At 54.8% G+C, this 15,748-nt stretch overlaps 8 protein-coding genes across 8 annotated transcripts; 1 reads left to right on the top strand and 7 right to left on the bottom strand.

Moving 5' to 3' along the window:
• Positions 1–705: 705 nt before the first annotated feature.
• N7474_010503 (RNA-binding protein) lies at positions 706–2,045 on the bottom strand (the record flags this gene model as incomplete). The annotated part of the gene is made up of 3 exons (XM_057201913.1): positions 706–1,492; positions 1,543–1,686; positions 1,744–2,045. 3 exons carry the CDS (start codon positions 2,043–2,045, stop codon positions 706–708), a joined length of 1,233 nt encoding a protein of 410 aa, XP_057048184.1.
• Positions 2,046–2,223: 178 nt separating this feature from the next.
• On the top strand, positions 2,224–2,868 carry N7474_010502 (uncharacterized protein; the record flags this gene model as incomplete). Its single annotated transcript, XM_057201912.1, has 1 exon — positions 2,224–2,868. The coding sequence occupies one exon, from the start codon at positions 2,224–2,226 to the stop codon at positions 2,866–2,868; it is 645 nt and encodes a 214-aa protein (XP_057048183.1).
• Positions 2,869–5,219: 2,351 nt separating this feature from the next.
• On the bottom strand, positions 5,220–6,188 carry N7474_010501 (uncharacterized protein; the record flags this gene model as incomplete). The annotated part of the gene is made up of 2 exons (XM_057201911.1): positions 5,220–5,689; positions 5,756–6,188. The coding sequence occupies 2 exons, from the start codon at positions 6,186–6,188 to the stop codon at positions 5,220–5,222; spliced, it is 903 nt and encodes a 300-aa protein (XP_057048182.1).
• A 700-nt stretch (positions 6,189–6,888) lies between these two features.
• On the bottom strand, positions 6,889–7,867 carry N7474_010500 (putative ribosomal small subunit assembly protein; the record flags this gene model as incomplete). The annotated part of the gene is made up of 2 exons (XM_057201910.1): positions 6,889–6,897; positions 6,950–7,867. The coding sequence occupies 2 exons, from the start codon at positions 7,865–7,867 to the stop codon at positions 6,889–6,891; spliced, it is 927 nt and encodes a 308-aa protein (XP_057048181.1).
• Positions 7,868–8,146: 279 nt separating this feature from the next.
• On the bottom strand, positions 8,147–9,545 carry N7474_010499 (recombinase DMC1; the record flags this gene model as incomplete). The annotated part of the gene is made up of 8 exons (XM_057201909.1): positions 8,147–8,214; positions 8,261–8,423; positions 8,480–8,502; positions 8,562–8,989; positions 9,042–9,145; positions 9,202–9,297; positions 9,354–9,446; positions 9,507–9,545. 8 exons carry the CDS (start codon positions 9,543–9,545, stop codon positions 8,147–8,149), a joined length of 1,014 nt encoding a protein of 337 aa, XP_057048180.1.
• An 899-nt stretch (positions 9,546–10,444) lies between these two features.
• On the bottom strand, positions 10,445–11,201 carry gisB (putative zinc knuckle nucleic acid binding protein; the record flags this gene model as incomplete). The annotated part of the gene is made up of 4 exons (XM_057201908.1): positions 10,445–10,780; positions 10,834–10,952; positions 11,005–11,094; positions 11,147–11,201. The coding sequence occupies 4 exons, from the start codon at positions 11,199–11,201 to the stop codon at positions 10,445–10,447; spliced, it is 600 nt and encodes a 199-aa protein (XP_057048179.1).
• Positions 11,202–12,131: 930 nt separating this feature from the next.
• Positions 12,132–13,779, bottom strand: N7474_010497 (UDP-N-acetylglucosamine diphosphorylase; the record flags this gene model as incomplete). Its single annotated transcript, XM_057201907.1, has 3 exons — positions 12,132–12,203; positions 12,267–13,001; positions 13,051–13,779. 3 exons carry the CDS (start codon positions 13,777–13,779, stop codon positions 12,132–12,134), a joined length of 1,536 nt encoding a protein of 511 aa, XP_057048178.1.
• Positions 13,780–14,133: 354 nt separating this feature from the next.
• On the bottom strand, positions 14,134–15,667 carry N7474_010496 (PPIL4 family peptidylprolyl isomerase; the record flags this gene model as incomplete). The annotated part of the gene is made up of 2 exons (XM_057201906.1): positions 14,134–15,532; positions 15,588–15,667. The coding sequence occupies 2 exons, from the start codon at positions 15,665–15,667 to the stop codon at positions 14,134–14,136; spliced, it is 1,479 nt and encodes a 492-aa protein (XP_057048177.1).
• Between the last annotated feature and the right edge of the window lie 81 nt (positions 15,668–15,748).

The following is a 15,748-nucleotide window of genomic DNA, read 5'->3' as shown; positions in this document are numbered from 1 at the left end:
TACGCCTATCCCACAGAACAGGAATCGTGGCTACGACGAGGCCAGCACGAGTCGGATCCAGTTCCTTTCGCCCACAAGGGAAAATTGACGGGCACAGGACAATGCAAGACAGAGAACAAACCACGGCGAAAGAGCTGGGAATCGACAAACGCCGGAGGCGCACGAAACAGAGAGCGTGTTGTACAAGTCAAGTCGTAAGGCAGTCTAACAGAAAGAGAGAAAGAATGAAAACAGACAGAATTCAATTTGGCTGCTTGATGGGAAAGGAAAGACAAAAGGAAAATAAGAGAACGGCGAGGGGGAGATATGAAACTTTTCGCAGAATGCCTACCCAAGGGAGTATAGGGAGAAAAGCATGAAACAATTCAGACGTCCGTTACACGCAAAACACAAAAGGCCCAGGGCGGGAAAACACGAAAGCATCAGACAGAGGGCACGAAACACCAACAACAACAGTACGGATCAGCGGAAATGGGAGAGAAGCTCAGATCTGCTAAATGAAAAAAGCGCTCACGTAGAACGGAATGCGTAGCCCAGAAGAGGAGATGCTCATCAAGAGCTATAGAGCCGAGCCTCGGACAGAAACCAGAGCAAATTTGTTATGACACACAAAGGGAACCATCATTGGGAATGACGCAAACAACTCCTGCTGGTGCTTTCAATTAAAGGGAACGCTTACTGTGGCGAGTGTCAGCCCAAGTCCTTTCAGGTGCGATCCGGTGCCGGGCTGCCTGGGTGACTGCTAACCTTCATCGGAGCGAAACCGCCGTACTGGTGAGCCGGGGGCATGCCCATGGAGGGGTACATCGGGGGCGGCGGGGGAGCCGGGCGGTAGGGGCTGCCGGCCGGGCCGGAGTTGTTCTGCGAACGACCCCAGCTCAGACGGACGCGCGAGTTACCGATGGGGTAGCCCTGCATCTGGTTGATGGCCATCTCGGCGGCGTGGCGCTGGACGAACTGGACGAACCCGCAGCCCTTGCCTGGGGGGATCTTGACGTAGGTGATCTCGCCGAAGCCCTGGAAGAACGAGCGGAGCTCATCCTCGGTAACGTAGCCCGAAAGACCACCGACAAACACCGTGGTGTTGTTGGGGTCGGTGAACTGGTTCATGGGCTGGGGAGCGCCGTAGAAGCCCATGGGGGGACCGCCCATGGGAGGGTACATGCCAGCGGGGCCGGGCATACCACCCATGCCAGCTTGGCCACCGCCAAGAGCCGGGCCCTTGTTCTTCGGGGTCGCGGTGGAGATGCGCATGGGGCGGTTGCCGCAGTAGACACCCTGCATCTCGGTGAGGGCGCGCTGCTGGTCGTTCTCGTCGGAGAAGCGGACGAATCCATAGCCACGGGACATGCCGCTGATGGGGTCGGTCATGATCTTGGCGGACTTGCAGGACGGGAAGCGGCTCTGGAAGAGCGAAACGAGAACGTATTCGTTAACCTCCGGGCCGAGATCACCGACAAAGATGGAGTACTCGGGGCCACGGTCATCGCGGCTAGAAGGTGGGTTAGTAATTGCATGGGAGATGATCAAGAGCATGCTCACCTGCGGTCGGCAAGGCCGCCGCCAGTCGCCCAGTTCAGCTTGAAAACCCGGTTGGTGTTAGGCATGGGGGTGCCGTTCAGAGAGAGGGCCTTGGCGGCGGCAGCCGCAGAGGCAAAGTCCACGAAGCAGTAGCCAGCATTGCTCCTACTACCAACATTAGGATCATTTGGGACACTTTTGAAGAGAAGGGTCAGGTCCTACCCAGAGAACTTGTCACGGATCATCTTGACGTTGACCTGCTCACCCATCTGGAACCACAGGTTGCGGATGAAGTTCTCATCAATCCAGGGCTCGAGCTCACCCATCCAGAGAGTGGTCTTGCCATCGGCACCCTGCTGGGGCACGGCGCCAGCGGCCGGCTCACCAGGAGCAGGACCCTGGAAGCCAGCGGCCGCGGGGTCAGTCTGACCGGTCATGGTGGTGTCGGCAGGGGCCGGAGCACCAGCAGCGGCAGCACCGCCGTCGGCCTGGTTCGGGAAGGAATCGAAGTTCTGGAACGACATTTTGGCGAAGAGATCAAGAAAATCGACGTAACGATAGAAGGCGACTAAGACTTCGTAGGGTCGTTAAGGAAGGACCGGCGTAAGATTGAAGAACCCGGAAAAAAACAGACGCGGAGCGCGAGGTTTCCTGCAAAAAGGCTAATGTTAGAAAAAGATGGGTATGAAAGAAAATGAGAAAATGTTGTGGAGCGGGCTCGTCGGGAACCCCAGCACATTCAAGGCAAAGATCGCAGCGCCAGATCCGAGCTCAGCCGCAGGGTGCATTGTCACGCCGGAAATCGCCAAGGCCAGTCTTCAGGAACATCGTGTACGGGGCCGTCGTCGATCGGAGATTTCGAGGGCGATCGCATCGCCTGGCAACGCGCGATTAGGTTGTTCGATTCGAATGCGCGAGACCCATCTCTCCCCCGTTCCGGCTCGCCGCCCACCCGCAATCGCCATGCGCACACCGTTTTCGGCCAAATCCATTCCCATATCGGCGCGATTCCGCCATCTCCATCTCCGATCCTCGAATTCCTCAAAAATCGTGGGGCGCATCACGCGGCAAGCTGAGAGTGGGTGCTTCCACGATGGCGACGAGTGCAGCAAGACGAGTCCTGGACGGTGGTGGATGGAGCGCGACTCCGCGACCGGGCGAGCGAAGCGACGGCGCGGTGTTCCTGACGCTGGCGATGATTTGGAAGTGCAGACAAGCGATTGCGTGGCTGAGAATCGAACCGAACACTGCGATCAAGCTATTCGGTCGTGTGTGCTGAGCGGGTTGTTGGGGCGTTGCGCCCGCACGCTGGCGATGATGAACCCGGACAGCGACTCCGGGGGATGAGGGGCAGGAAGGACGACCGGGGGACAGTGATGAAGGGGCACCGGACGATGCGACTGATGATGGGGACGCGAGAGACTCACCCAGATAAAGCTACCGTGGATTTCCGCCGAAAGAGACGAGATGCGACGACGAAGGGCGAGGAGAAGCTAAACAGCAAAGACAAACTCCCGAGCGAAAAAAACGGCAGGACGACAGAAACGAAATCCGCAAACCGTGAATAATGAAACGAGAAAAAGGGAGAGAGGGGTGAGAGAAGGAAAGAGGAAAGAAGAAGAAGAGAAGAAGAGGGGCAGAAGAATGGAAATCTCAGGCTGTAACAATACCGTACACCCCGTAAACTACTATGTATAATCATGAAGGCCCTCTTGTTTTCTACTGCGATCTCTATCGTATTGAATCCTATTATTACTCCTATTATTACTATTCCCGAATCCATCCTCCTGTAGCTCGCTCTCCCTATGCAAGGATACCTCTCCTGTCGCGGCCCCGACAGAATCTGACTCGTCACTTTTCCTGGAATCGATCACCGCTGGGCTGAGGTAATCGTGCCGTTCGCAGGCTGCAGCTGAAGAGAGGAACAAACGGAACAGACGACTCCACCACACGCCACGGAACCATGGAAAGACCCAAATAATCAACCCGGGCAAGCCTACCTACCCAAGCTTCCTCGAGGCAAGGTTTTTGGTGCTGTCTGGTGGGATTTCTCGGGTCACCGCAGTGCAGCCCACGAAGCAAGGACGCCGTTGTTTGTGCTTCGGCATCGAGATACGTCACGTCACAGGCCTTGGCTCAGCCGGGTGGCCGACTCCATCATCGACCAGAACCAGAACCATGGGAGTGCGGGAGGCCGTCCCAGCCTGCTTATTGGCTGGGCTGGATGGGCCGATGGCTCGTATTAGAATTACGGCCCAAGCAGAGATTTCGCACTCCATCTTCAGCTTCTTGTCAACAGTCGTAGAAAGCTGTCAGGATGATTGACGGACTGCGAAGAGGAGCAAGGGGGTGGTGAGAGGATCAGTTGATCTCCTCCGGTTGCATAACGGCACACCTTGCATGGCTCCCTCAGTAGATATCCCTATGTCCCCGTCTGTGCTGGATAACACAACCGTGATGACCTGCCCAATGATCTACCCAACACCCCCGAACCATGGAAAGCAGCCCCGAGCTGGCCCCAACAACGACGACAACCACCGATGCTCGGAGAAGCTCCCAGAAACAATGACTGATGCGAGGCATTATTATTCCTCGGCAGGCGGACATCACTAGCCGACCTAGCCTTGGGGCGGAGCAGAGTAGGGTAGCGTAGGATCCACTTTCAGGGCTCAGCCCATTATTATGTATTGTGATAGTTATGAGTGCATCAGTTGGAATATAGGAAGTTTCATACAGTGATGTATAAAAGGACGGTACCATTACTTCAAGATTGGCTGCCTGATTGAGCTTATAAAAGACCAGATACCCAGTATCTGCAGCCAGCATGGTTTCTCCGTGGACATCATGTGATTGGCCTGGAAGTATACCAGGACACAGCTAACATTTCCCAAATGTTGTGGCAGAGCCTGGTGTTCTGTTCGATTGGCTCATACTCAACAAGCAGTCTCACATTCCGGTGACGATCCTGGCCATCCGTTTAGCCCTAGATCCCCGATGGGCTGCGGTACTGGGAAATCCTCTGCTGCCACAGCTACGCCAGGCCCTTCCAAACTTCTCTCCGATTAGGACCGTCAACGAGGTCTACAAAGAGAATGTTCTGAACACCTTTCCGATGGATGCTGCTCTTGGACCCGGTCCGATCTCCCGCGCCTTCGTGTGTATCCATCCTCCAGGACAACACCACTGGTCCGCCCTCTGGCTGTTGCTAGAAATTGTTTGAGAACTTGGGTAATCCGGACGATTCTGTTATTGAGGCGTTGCAACTGTCTATTCGACATCGCCAAAACCTGGTGATCATCTGGAACCGAGTGCCGCGCCCAGCTCGAGAGGAATTTAAATTCAACTGAATCTGCTAACTAACGACATGGAAGAAATACAAATAGCCCCATTTCACCTTGGAAGATGTAGCATTTACGCCTGCATAAAAAGAAAAAAGCAAGTCCCACGTCATTTCAGACTGGAAAAGTAGACAGCAATGCGCTGCAAAGGAGTCCCAACTCAATGAAGGTACAAGTAGATGTTAGGGTTGCGGCTCTGGGCACCATTCAGAATGCACTGCTTCAGACACCAGTAATAGAAATACTGGGTGCTATGTCAAGGCGATAATGTTAGAAAAGAAGACCAGCAGATGTCTACCTCGAAGAACGACAAAGAAAGGAAAGGGAAAGGGAAAGTCCGCCCAACACTCCGAAGAATGCTTACTGAGTCTCGTTCGAAAAGACGTTATCCCCCAGCAGGGTAATGGTCTTGACGTAGACGGCGCTCGACTCAAGATACCAGCGACTCACCCCGCCATTCGAATTAAAATCGAGCTTGCGGTCACGGTCGTAGAAGTCGATTTCGTCCTGGGATGCGTCCGGGAAGTCCAGGCGGGGGTCATAGAGCTCCTCGGCCTGGTTATCGGGGAGGCGCGACATGACAGTGGCGCGACCTCGCTCGGCCACGCTCCGGATGCGAACCCTCAGCGTCTGGTTCACCAGGGGCTGCCCGGATTCGCTGCCGGGTAGGGGGTCGCCGGTGAGAGGGTGCACGCCTGTAATTAGGGCGGAGAAGACCACGTCAAGTTTGTTGAACAGCCACAGGGTGTGGTAGCTGTCGAAGCAGAAGTACTTGAGATACGCAGTGCACTGATCGGCGACGCCGAGCAAGGGCCAGATTTGGAGAGAAGCTGGACACGTATATTCCCATCAGCAACGAAGGAAGTTATCAGTGGATACATGCGAAGAAGGCTTACCGGTTCCACAGGCCCAGATCTTGTCAATGACCTTGTCCATATCCAGCGCCAGTTCCTTGTAGGTTTCGTAGGCGCGCTGAGACGGCGGGGCGTTGGGAACACGAATACCCAGTCTGGTCTTCGAAGCGCGATAGATGACTTTCTCAATTTCCTTTTCGAGGCGGTTCCGCGTCTGGGTCTCCTCGTCCGAGCCCGCTGGGATAGGCTGCTCCCGCTGGGGCGGGAGGGAGATGGGCTTGGCTACCCACATGTCTCCCGGCGGGAAGTCGGGCGGAGGCCGAACAGGGTGTGTATCCGAGCTGGTCGGATGCATCTTCAGGGTCAGGAAAGGATCTGTCATGATGTTGACATCGGGATTGTTCGGCACGTGCTTATGTCTGATGGGCACGTCCTCCCACGCCAGGTCCTCCTCGGAGTCGTGGGTTTCCGACATTTCGAGAGAAATGAATTAAGCAGATGAGAAGGATGCGAGAGTCGAGAGAAGAGCAATGTGTCTATGCAGTCAAAATGAATAGATTGTCGTGCGCTTCGTCAGCGCCGAGGATGTCGTTGATCGAGTGCCTCAGGCCGTGTGGGAGCCCTAACCCCGACAACTAGATGCCATTTTGAGATCAGGTGATAACAGGAGTTCTGAATTATCTTTGACGCTCTGTGAATTATTGACGGGCAGTGTGAGGGTTAGTTCCTCTATGTCATGATGCAGGAAGTGTAGTTGGTTGGCGGCGGTGAAGATGTCATGCCAAGCCTAGCTCCTCATTGGTCTGTGCGGGAGTGCCAGAGTATAGATTTTAGGTGAATAACATCATGTTCATTGACTGATAGTATGTAGTAGTGACAGGAGATAAAATAGACACAATAGAACCGAAGTATGTGAACTAGCAAACCATTAGTATATGCCACAAATAAGATTCTGTCGCCAAAACGCAATGTAGACTCCAGGTCAGACAAGGTGAGAAGATTGGAATAATCGCTGGTGTTTGCAGGCATGGCATGACAGCGCACACGGCGCGTCTTGCTACTCTGGCCCCAGCGGACTCATCCTTGGAGATTTAACAGGAACGGGGAAAAAAAAAGAATGACTTACTCATACGCAGCTAAACACCCTAAACGCCATCCATGCCAAATAGCACACCTCACTCAGGCTGCACAGACTGGTTAGTACCTGCAGAATGAACAAGAGAAAGAAAGACTTACCCTGATCTTTCCCCTCCGGTCCTTGATATCCCGCAACTTCCGCTTATCCTCGTCAAACCGCCGAAGCAACTCATTCTGCCTTGCCTTCCTCTTCTCCCTAGACTGGAACCGATAAAAGTCCTCCAGACCCGCATTCTTCTGCTTCTGCTTCTCGATCAACTCCTTGACCTCATCCTCACGCGCAACAGAGTTCAACTTCGGTCCATGCGTGACAGTGACGAATCCATCCTCGTCTGGCTCCTGGGTCTTCTTCATTTCCTCGCGCTTCCGCGCCTCAGAGACCTCTGCGAAGGCGGTCATGTACTCGTTCACTGTGCGCAGCAGCGTCGCGCGATCGGGGTACCGCATGCGCTCGTGACTCGAATACCGGTGCGACCCGAGCTCGGGCACGCGGTCCTCTGGGATTCCATCACCCCAGATGATCTTCGGCCCCCGTTTGCCTGCTTTCGCCGCGGCTTTAAGGCTAGATTCCATGCTGGGTTTGTCGGCGAAGACGACGATGGCGTGTGCGCCGCTCTTTTGAAGCCGCCGGTTCCAGGTGGAGGGGAGAGTGATGCTGTCTAGGGTGGACTGGAGGTCGTCGGCCGTGATGCGCTTGCGTTTCTTGTTGCGGTGCGAGAGTTTGCCCTCCGTGGCGGCTTCGGCGGAGTGCTTTTTCGTCGGCACATCTTCGAAATGCACCCTCTCAACGCGACCGGCGGATAATTGTGTTCCGAACAGATGGCGCAGATGTGTTTCTGTTGTGTCGATGGGAATATTGACGACGAAGAGCGACCGAGAGGAATCTGGGTCGGGGATGCGAGGCTCGTGGGGGCGCAGGTAGAGATAATGGGTTGCCGACTTGGGGAATGTGCGAGTTTCTGGGAAAAGCAGGGGGAGGGTGGTATACCCTGCTATCTCCACGGATTCTCCCTTCATTTTTGGTTTGGGAGTGGTTCGTTGTTGAGGCGAGCAGCTTTTTTTCTGCGGCAAAATTCTGCCTGTCTATGGACGGAGCGGAAGTCAAGGCGGTGGATCCATCAACATCTATGTTAGGGCTTGCAAGGCCCTACTATGCTTCTGGAATAAGTAAAAGATACATTGAATTGGTGTAAAAATACAGGATTGGCAATCATCTTGGAAAATAAAAAATAAATCACAGCAGTTGCAACCGCTACTCCCTTCAGAAATTCAGATCGATCATCCATCCATCCGTCGTCACATCTTGTCAGGATCATTGATGCCTCCGTTCGTGATCACGTAGGTGGCCTCTCGCTCAGGGCAATCTGGGAAGGATCAATAAATGACAGTACTCAACACCGGTGATCTTACCAGGGGAATCCTGGATTTTAGCCACCCGCTCGTCGCCTCGGCCTTTGCGGAGCAGAACTCGGGTCGTGGAGGCATGGGCAAGAACGTGTCCACCAACAGGCTTGCGGCCATCGGCTCCAGCAAAGAGGGAACTTGCACCAGGGTCACTCTGGACTTGGTTCGTCTGGGACAAATCTCAGTAATATGATCTGAGAAGGTAAATGGGAAATCAGAAACAACCATCAGAACACAGATATTGAATTCTGCAAGTAGAGTAAGCAAGCACCCAAGAAAGACTCATGAGGTTTCCGAGAGAATTCACCTTCAGCCATATGTGCCAGCTTCATCAGAAACTGATTCAGCTTCTGCTGTCGATCCGCCAACTCGCCGCGTCCACAGAAATCCACCCGGAAACAATTCATAATGCTATCAATGATCAGCAGACGATACTCGCCCGCGGCAAACTCGCGACTGAGCATATTGAGCAGCTCCAGCTGGTGCTCGCTGTTGAGCGCGCGCGCGTACGCGATATTCTCCTGCGCCATGTCCGGGTCGATGCTGAAGCGCTCGGCGATTTGAGCAATGCGTTCAGGCCGGAACGTGCCCTCCGTGTCGATGTACGCGACTTTGCCCTCCGCGCCGCCCATTTCCTTGGGCAGCTGCACGACTACGGACATGGTGTGCGAGAGCTGGGTTTTGCCACAGCGGAATTCGCCGAAGACTTCGCTGATGCTCATGCTTTGGAAGCCGCTGGAGATTGTGTTAAGAGACGATCGTGCAGGGAGTTGGGTGATATATTCACCCTCCGAGGATCGAGTCAAACTGCTTGCTCCCAGTTGAGATGCGCACGACTTTCTTCCGCTGGTGCAGCAATTCCATGGCTGTGATGAACCCCGACGCAGACGGCTATACCGTATCAGAAACTTTGTACCTGACATTTTTGGGATACGGGGGCAATTGACCAGGCACTTCTGAATTGCCTCCTTGATCTTTTCGACCTTGATCTCGCTGAAACCCTTGATCTTCATGAGTGTCTTGCGCGTGGCGCCGTGGACGGACTGAAGCGTGCGTCAGGATGGCAGGGTGCATTCCACTTGACTGGGGATATACTTACTGCGACAGTGTAGAAGCCATTGGCTTTCAGCTTGGTGATATCAGCTGCGCCGATGCCGTGGGCTTGGATGCTGTCGATGTCCACGATGAAGCTCTGTGCAGCCTGTGTTAGATAACTGATGGGTTGGGGATGGATAGAGGAAGGGGGATGTACCTCATCGTTGAAATCGTCGTTGGAGTCGGAGTCTGGCATTTTGATTGATGGGACGGGAGGAATGGATGAAAAGAGATGGGATTGGGAATGATGGGAAGGGAAGAAGGGAAAAGGGTGTGTATCGAGAGACACCAAGTCACGGGGACTTGACTACTGTATAGAAATATAAAAAGTAAACTCATGGAAATTCGTTGGATTCGCGCTTCGAATGATCTCAGCCAGGACATCTGCCCGTCACCCATCTGGATACAAAACACACATGCCATTCATCATTCGCTTTCTCTCTCCACACATCATTCCCCACCCGATCTGCTCGTGCTCCTCTCGTTGTTGCTGCTGCTCTCTTTCTCTTCTCTCTCTCTCTTCCTCGCTCTCGCTCTCTCGTTCCTTGGCCCATTCGGGGGAATCGCAACCAATCAGAGGGTAAGAAGGGTGTTTTATAGTTCATCAAAATCGAGAAAGATCATCCGGAGAAACAATCGACAAAAGACGCCAATTCGTAAGACGGGACCCTGCGGAGAAGAGGGACATCATAACAGAACAGAAAGACTTTTCCTTGTTCGTCGTATACATAAAAAAAAAGATTCAATCAAAGCCAAGACCGTCCCAAGAGGGGGTGGGGTTTTTAAAAATATGCACAGGAAGAAATAACGGGTGGAGAGAAAGTCGCGCTCGTTTTGGAGGAAGAAGTAAGGACCGACCGGGGCGTTGAAGGCAATGTGGATCGTAATACAGAATAATCAGGTGAAGGAAATGGGAATCCGGGCGATTCCAGGAGGAGACAAGGTCGGAACCCGCGCGTTTATGCGACGGCGGTGGTGGGAGCCGCGACCGCAACGGGGGCAGCCTCGGTGCTGGCCTCAGCGGCGGTGGCAGCAGCAGGGGCAGCAGCAGCAGGAGCAACAGGGGCAGCGACAGGGGTAACAGCAGCGGCAGCATCAACGGGAGGCTGGGCGGCGGCCTCGTTGGTCGGGCAGTCGCGAGAAATGTGGCCGGCCTGGGCGCACTTGTAGCAGACCTTGCCGGCGGAGCTGAGGGGGGCCACCGTTGGGAGCAGTGCAGTCCCGGGAGATGTGGCCCAGCTTACCGCAGGCGTAGCACTTCATGGCCTGGGCCTGGCAGTCCCGGGCGAAGTGGTTGGGGCCACCGCACTTGTAGCAAGTCGCGGCGCGAGGGTAGCCACCCTGGAAGCCGCCGCGGAAACCACCCTGGAAACGAGGGCCCGCGGGGCGGCCAGCACCAGCACCGGGAGCGGCCGGGTTGGGGCAGTTGCGCTGGGCTTGGAATTAGCATTGCACTGGATATATGGGAATATGATTCAACGTACAGCGAGGTGGCCGGGCTGGTTGCAGTTGTAGCAGCGGCCATTGGCACCACCGTTCACGCGGAGCGTGGGGCAGTCAGCCTGAACGTGGCCGAGACCCTGGCAGTTGTAGCACTGCTTGGCTGGAGGATTGTCAGACGGAGTCATTGATAAACAGAAGAAGAGAATGCTTACTCTCGGTCGTGCGAGGACGAGGGCAGCTGCTGGACTCATGGCCAGGCTGCTTGCAGTTGTAGCAGAGACGCTCCGAGGACGAGCAGACCTCTACACAGAGATTAGTCTGAGGCGCTGATGAGAGGTACCCTTCAATACTAACCCGCATAGTGGCCGATATTGCCACACTTGTAGCACGCGCGACGGGACAACATCATCTTGTCGAGAATCTACCCAGGACGAGAGTCAGCACTGGATGACCAGTCGAGTATCGCCATATCCATCCGCGCCCTTCCGCTCAAGTCCACTTGGATGGGATCCATGCTCGGCATCACGCTCATCGCCGTGGTAGATGGATGACAGGAAGCATCACCGATGCAGGGACCGAGGGCGGGCGAAACGGCCGATCCGCGGGGTTAAAAAAGCAGAGCGACAGGACGAAACGAGCAGCGTGGAGGGTACTCACTCAGCCTTTCCTAAACAAATCAGAGTCGATCTCTTGAAGTCAGGTCAGCAATCAGAATAATGAGAACCTTGGGGTCAAAAGAAAAACGAGCATGTTCTGGCCAGCCCACCGACACCAAAATAAATTTGCACAAAAAAAAAAAAAAAAAAAAAAAGAAAAAGCGGGCTGGCAACACTCAAACGCACAAAAAAAGCCGGATGGACTTACAACACAACAACCAGAAGGAAAACCACTTCTCAGCACTCACACACCGGGCCAGCAGAGAGAATCGATCAAGAGAATTGGATTGCAGGGAAGCCGAGAGATGACAAGCGAAGACGAGGGAAATGGTGGGCGCGTGCAAACCAGGCAAACCGCCGTTTAGCTCCCGGGCCTTTCCGTATTGCCTAAGGCGAGCTACCTATATAGAGACGACTACGACCAGGCGATAGTTATACTACGAGACTCTTGATAGGTAGAGCTTTAGGTAGAGTTCGGGAAAAGGAGAAGTATTTCTGACCCTGCATTCCGGGATCTCCCAGAAATGGCAGTGGTAGATCCATTCCAGAGCAATACAATCATTCATTTCTTGCTTTCATTTCTTTGTAACAGCACAGCAGTTGTATACCAATCGAGATGTCCCCCCGGTATGCTAAGCCAGACATTGCTTCCGAGACGACGCCGTTTTTCAAGGTGGTCGGTTTTACTCCTCCTTCTCCAGGATCGCCGGGGCCTTGATCTCCCGCCCGCGAAGAAATTCGAGGTTCTCGCCGCCCTAGCACGAGTCAGTATGATCAGATAATCGGATGGGGGAGGGCCATTCATCACGGTAACATACGTAGCTAATCAGCGGGGACACCTCCACCCCGAACGCATCTCCCTCCGTAATCACCACACCGCCGGCCTTCTCAACCCACCGCTGTCCCTGCTTCATGATGTCGGCCCGGCTGGTGTCCGGGTCATCTTGACCCGTGCCGCGTGCGTTCTTCAGCGGAGAAAACTCCTCCTCGCGCAGAACTTCGAGGCATGCAAACTTATCCAGGGGAGTCAGGGGGAACACGTCAAAGACGAATTGTTCCAGCTTGACGCCATTCGGCTTCTCAGGCTTGACCGCGTCGCCAGTGTCCGTATCGAGACAGGGAATCTTCTTGCGCGCCACGTGGTGCGGCAGCTTGTGCGCCCAGTTCTCAACGGACTCGAGGAAGCGGAAGCTGTAGCAGTGGTTGACGATATTTGCGGCGCGGTACTTGAGCACATCCGGTTGCTTGGGGTCCTTAGCCTCGGCGGTTTCCTTGTCAATTTCCGAGTATTCGACCACGTCTGGCTTGCCGTTCTTCTGCAGGATCAGGCCCACGGACTCGGTTGCGTTGCGCTTCCGCACCACCTTCGTGGCAATGTCCACGTCCTTGGACGCGGCGAATCCAATAAACACGGGGTCGGCCACCTTGACCAGGCAGTTGTCCACCCCGTAGACGTGAATGTGCTGGATGCCTCGGCGGCGCATGTCCTCGCGTGCGCCGGAGGTCAGGATGGCTTGGTAAATACCGCCGTTGCCGTCAGGAGCCACAGCAACCTAGAGGCATGTGTCAGAGCTTGCTGGGATTGCACAGGATCGCACTCACCTTAGTCTTGCTCTCCATCATAATCTTGCCCTCGTTAGAGATACACGGGAGCACGCCCTGCTCAAAGACAAACACGTTCTTCTTATCCAGGCCAAAGAAATTATTTTTCGCAAAAAACTCCTCTGTAGGCTTCCGCGTCGGCCCACTGGTCATGATATACCAGGGGATGGTCGACTGCGCAACGCCATGAGTCTTCTGCGCCAGGGACTGCAGCTTCGCAATCCGCTCCGCCTGCAACTGGAACAGGGACTTCTGGCTCAGCAGCCCGATATCGAAGCAACCCTTGGGCGCCGAGCTGCCCAGACGGGTGCCCTGCCCACCGGCCATGAGCACGACCGCCACGGTGTTCTGGGAGACCTGCTTCAAGCCCTCGTCATACCATTTCTGGAGATCGGCGGGGTCGGAGTCGAGGATCGACGCAGTCGCCACATCGGGAAGGGGCTCCAGCGAGGCGGCGGTCTGTTCGGCGGTGGTGGGGGGAGGGTTGAGGGCGGTGGTGGCCAGCTCGTTGATGCGGGTGGGGTTGAAGGTGGCCAGCTGGTGGAAGAGCCGGGACTTCTCGACGGGGCTCAATTCGTCGAAGAAGGCAAAGACATGCCCTTGGCCGGCGTCGGAGTACTGCTTCTGGAGCGTCTGCAGTTCTTCAGCGGAGGGTTCGCGGGGCGCATCCTCGGCGGGGCCTTGGAACTTTTCGATCAACTGGGAGACAGTCTCCTTGATGGCTGCCATGATGGCTTATTAACGAAAGTGGAAACTTGGAGACACGGAGGTAGTTAAACAAAGGAAAGGAGAGGGAGGTGAAGGTCGAGTAAGGTATGTAGTAGGTAGGATCGGTGTAAGGGGGAAAAGAAGGAAGGAAGAGTGGCAAGTAAATTAATCGCGGAGAAGCTCAGCTCCCTAACCGGGCTTAGTTAACTAGTTTGAAGAATGAATGGGTAAAAATAACTTGAGTGTCTGAGACATGTTCGAGTCTTCATTGGGTATTCCGCCCGGCCAGCGGGGCCTGATCCAGAATTTTTCTTTTCCCTGTTTGGGGTACCAGGTATACAAGGTACAGACAGAATCTAGTATAGTTACATTTTTCTACCGCTTGTGCTGTCGCTTATCCCAGTAGCGATCTCGATCCCGATCTTGATCTCTGCGCGAGTTCCGCCCAGGACTCCGACTGTACGATCGCCGTCGGTGATCATCTCGTCGTCGAGGACTACGACTCCGTCGCCGATCGCGACGAGAATCGCGGCGAGGACTGCGGTCAGGACGGCCTTCACGACGTTCGGATTGTTGTTGCTGTTGCTGTTCCCGGCGGCGTCGGTCAAAGACCATCCCGTACCCGTCCTCTTTATCCTCATCTGCGTGGGCATCATCCAATGCCCGGTATTGCCGTTTCTTTTCCAGGTCGGCCACACCTCCGAAGCCGCCTCGTTGTCGGCGCTTCGAGACGGTAGCATTTCGCCAGCTTTCGGACAGTTTGGAAACCTGTTGGCGTGTGAGCAGAATCCTTGAAAGGAGATAGATAGAGCGGGGACGTACACTCTGTGAGAAGTCCACATGTATCCGATGGTCATCAATGAGGACTCCTTGCATCTTGAAATAGGCTTGTTCACAGTCCTTCTGGTTTTCAAACTCAATGAAGGCATACTGTAAGCTATCACCGGTGCGCTTGTCCCGGATGACCTCGCAAGACAGGATTTGCCCAAAGCGGCTGAAGATTAAATGGAGATCCTCATCTATAGAATGGCCATTAGTAGACCGCAACAGACAGGGCAAGTAAAACAACATACCTTGTGTGACCGGGTTCAACTTGCATACAAAAAGGATATTCTCGGGGGGTTTGACCTCAGCGAAGGGAAGATCTCCCACCATTTCCAAGGTCAGCGCCTGCGCACGGGCTTCGCGCTCTCGGCGCAATTTCTCCATTGCATCCTCGTCCATGTTATCGTCTAAATCCTCATCGTCTGCGATCCTCACCGTGGCCAGCTGGGCCTTGGATGGCAGGGGGCTCTCGGGCGGTTCCACCAGGCCTGACGGATCCTCGAACGGATCGTCGAGCACAACAGTGTGGCGAATCCGGATATCTTTCAATGGTCGGCCCCGGTCGTCGATGAAGGAGTCATTGATCTTTTCCAGCACGTCGAATCCCTCCACGACCTTGCCGAAAATGGCGGCCTTCCCATCCAGATAATCAAGATTGTCACCCAGCGTAATCAGAAACTGGCTCCCCGCTAGTCGCTGGTCTGGGTCGTTCGTTGCTGGGACGGTCGCCAGGCTGACGGTGCCGCGTTCGGTGTGTTTCAATTTCGGGGGGAGCTCGACTGGGAAGGTTCTCTTGGCTGGACCGTCCAGCACACCCCAGATGGAAGACCCGCCATCGCTTTCGGGGGCATCCGGGCCTAGGGGGTCACCTGTTTGGAAGGAGAAGTTCTTCTGGACGCTGTGGATGGGCGAGAAGTTGTAGTATTTGACCTTGCAGAGCTTCAGAAAACTGCGGTTGTCAGTGTTAGCCAGTCAATGCGGCAGGCACAGGCAGGGTCACTCACTTCTCACAAGCCTTGGGCGACTCGTCGACCAGCAGGTCAATGACGATGTCCCCCAATGAGGTCTCCAGCAGCGCGCTCATAATCGTGGCGTGGGTTGCGATCAGTCGCGTGTTGGAAGTGAGAAAGTGATCAGCCGCCAATCAGCGTCATCAACGGTGAGC

Source organism: Penicillium riverlandense (genome assembly GCF_028828495.1).
Source record: "Penicillium riverlandense strain IBT 135883 chromosome Unknown utg000009l_segment0_segment0, whole genome shotgun sequence".
Lineage (NCBI taxonomy): Eukaryota > Fungi > Ascomycota > Eurotiomycetes > Eurotiales > Aspergillaceae > Penicillium > Penicillium riverlandense.
This window is presented reverse-complemented; position numbering and strand designations above follow the sequence as displayed.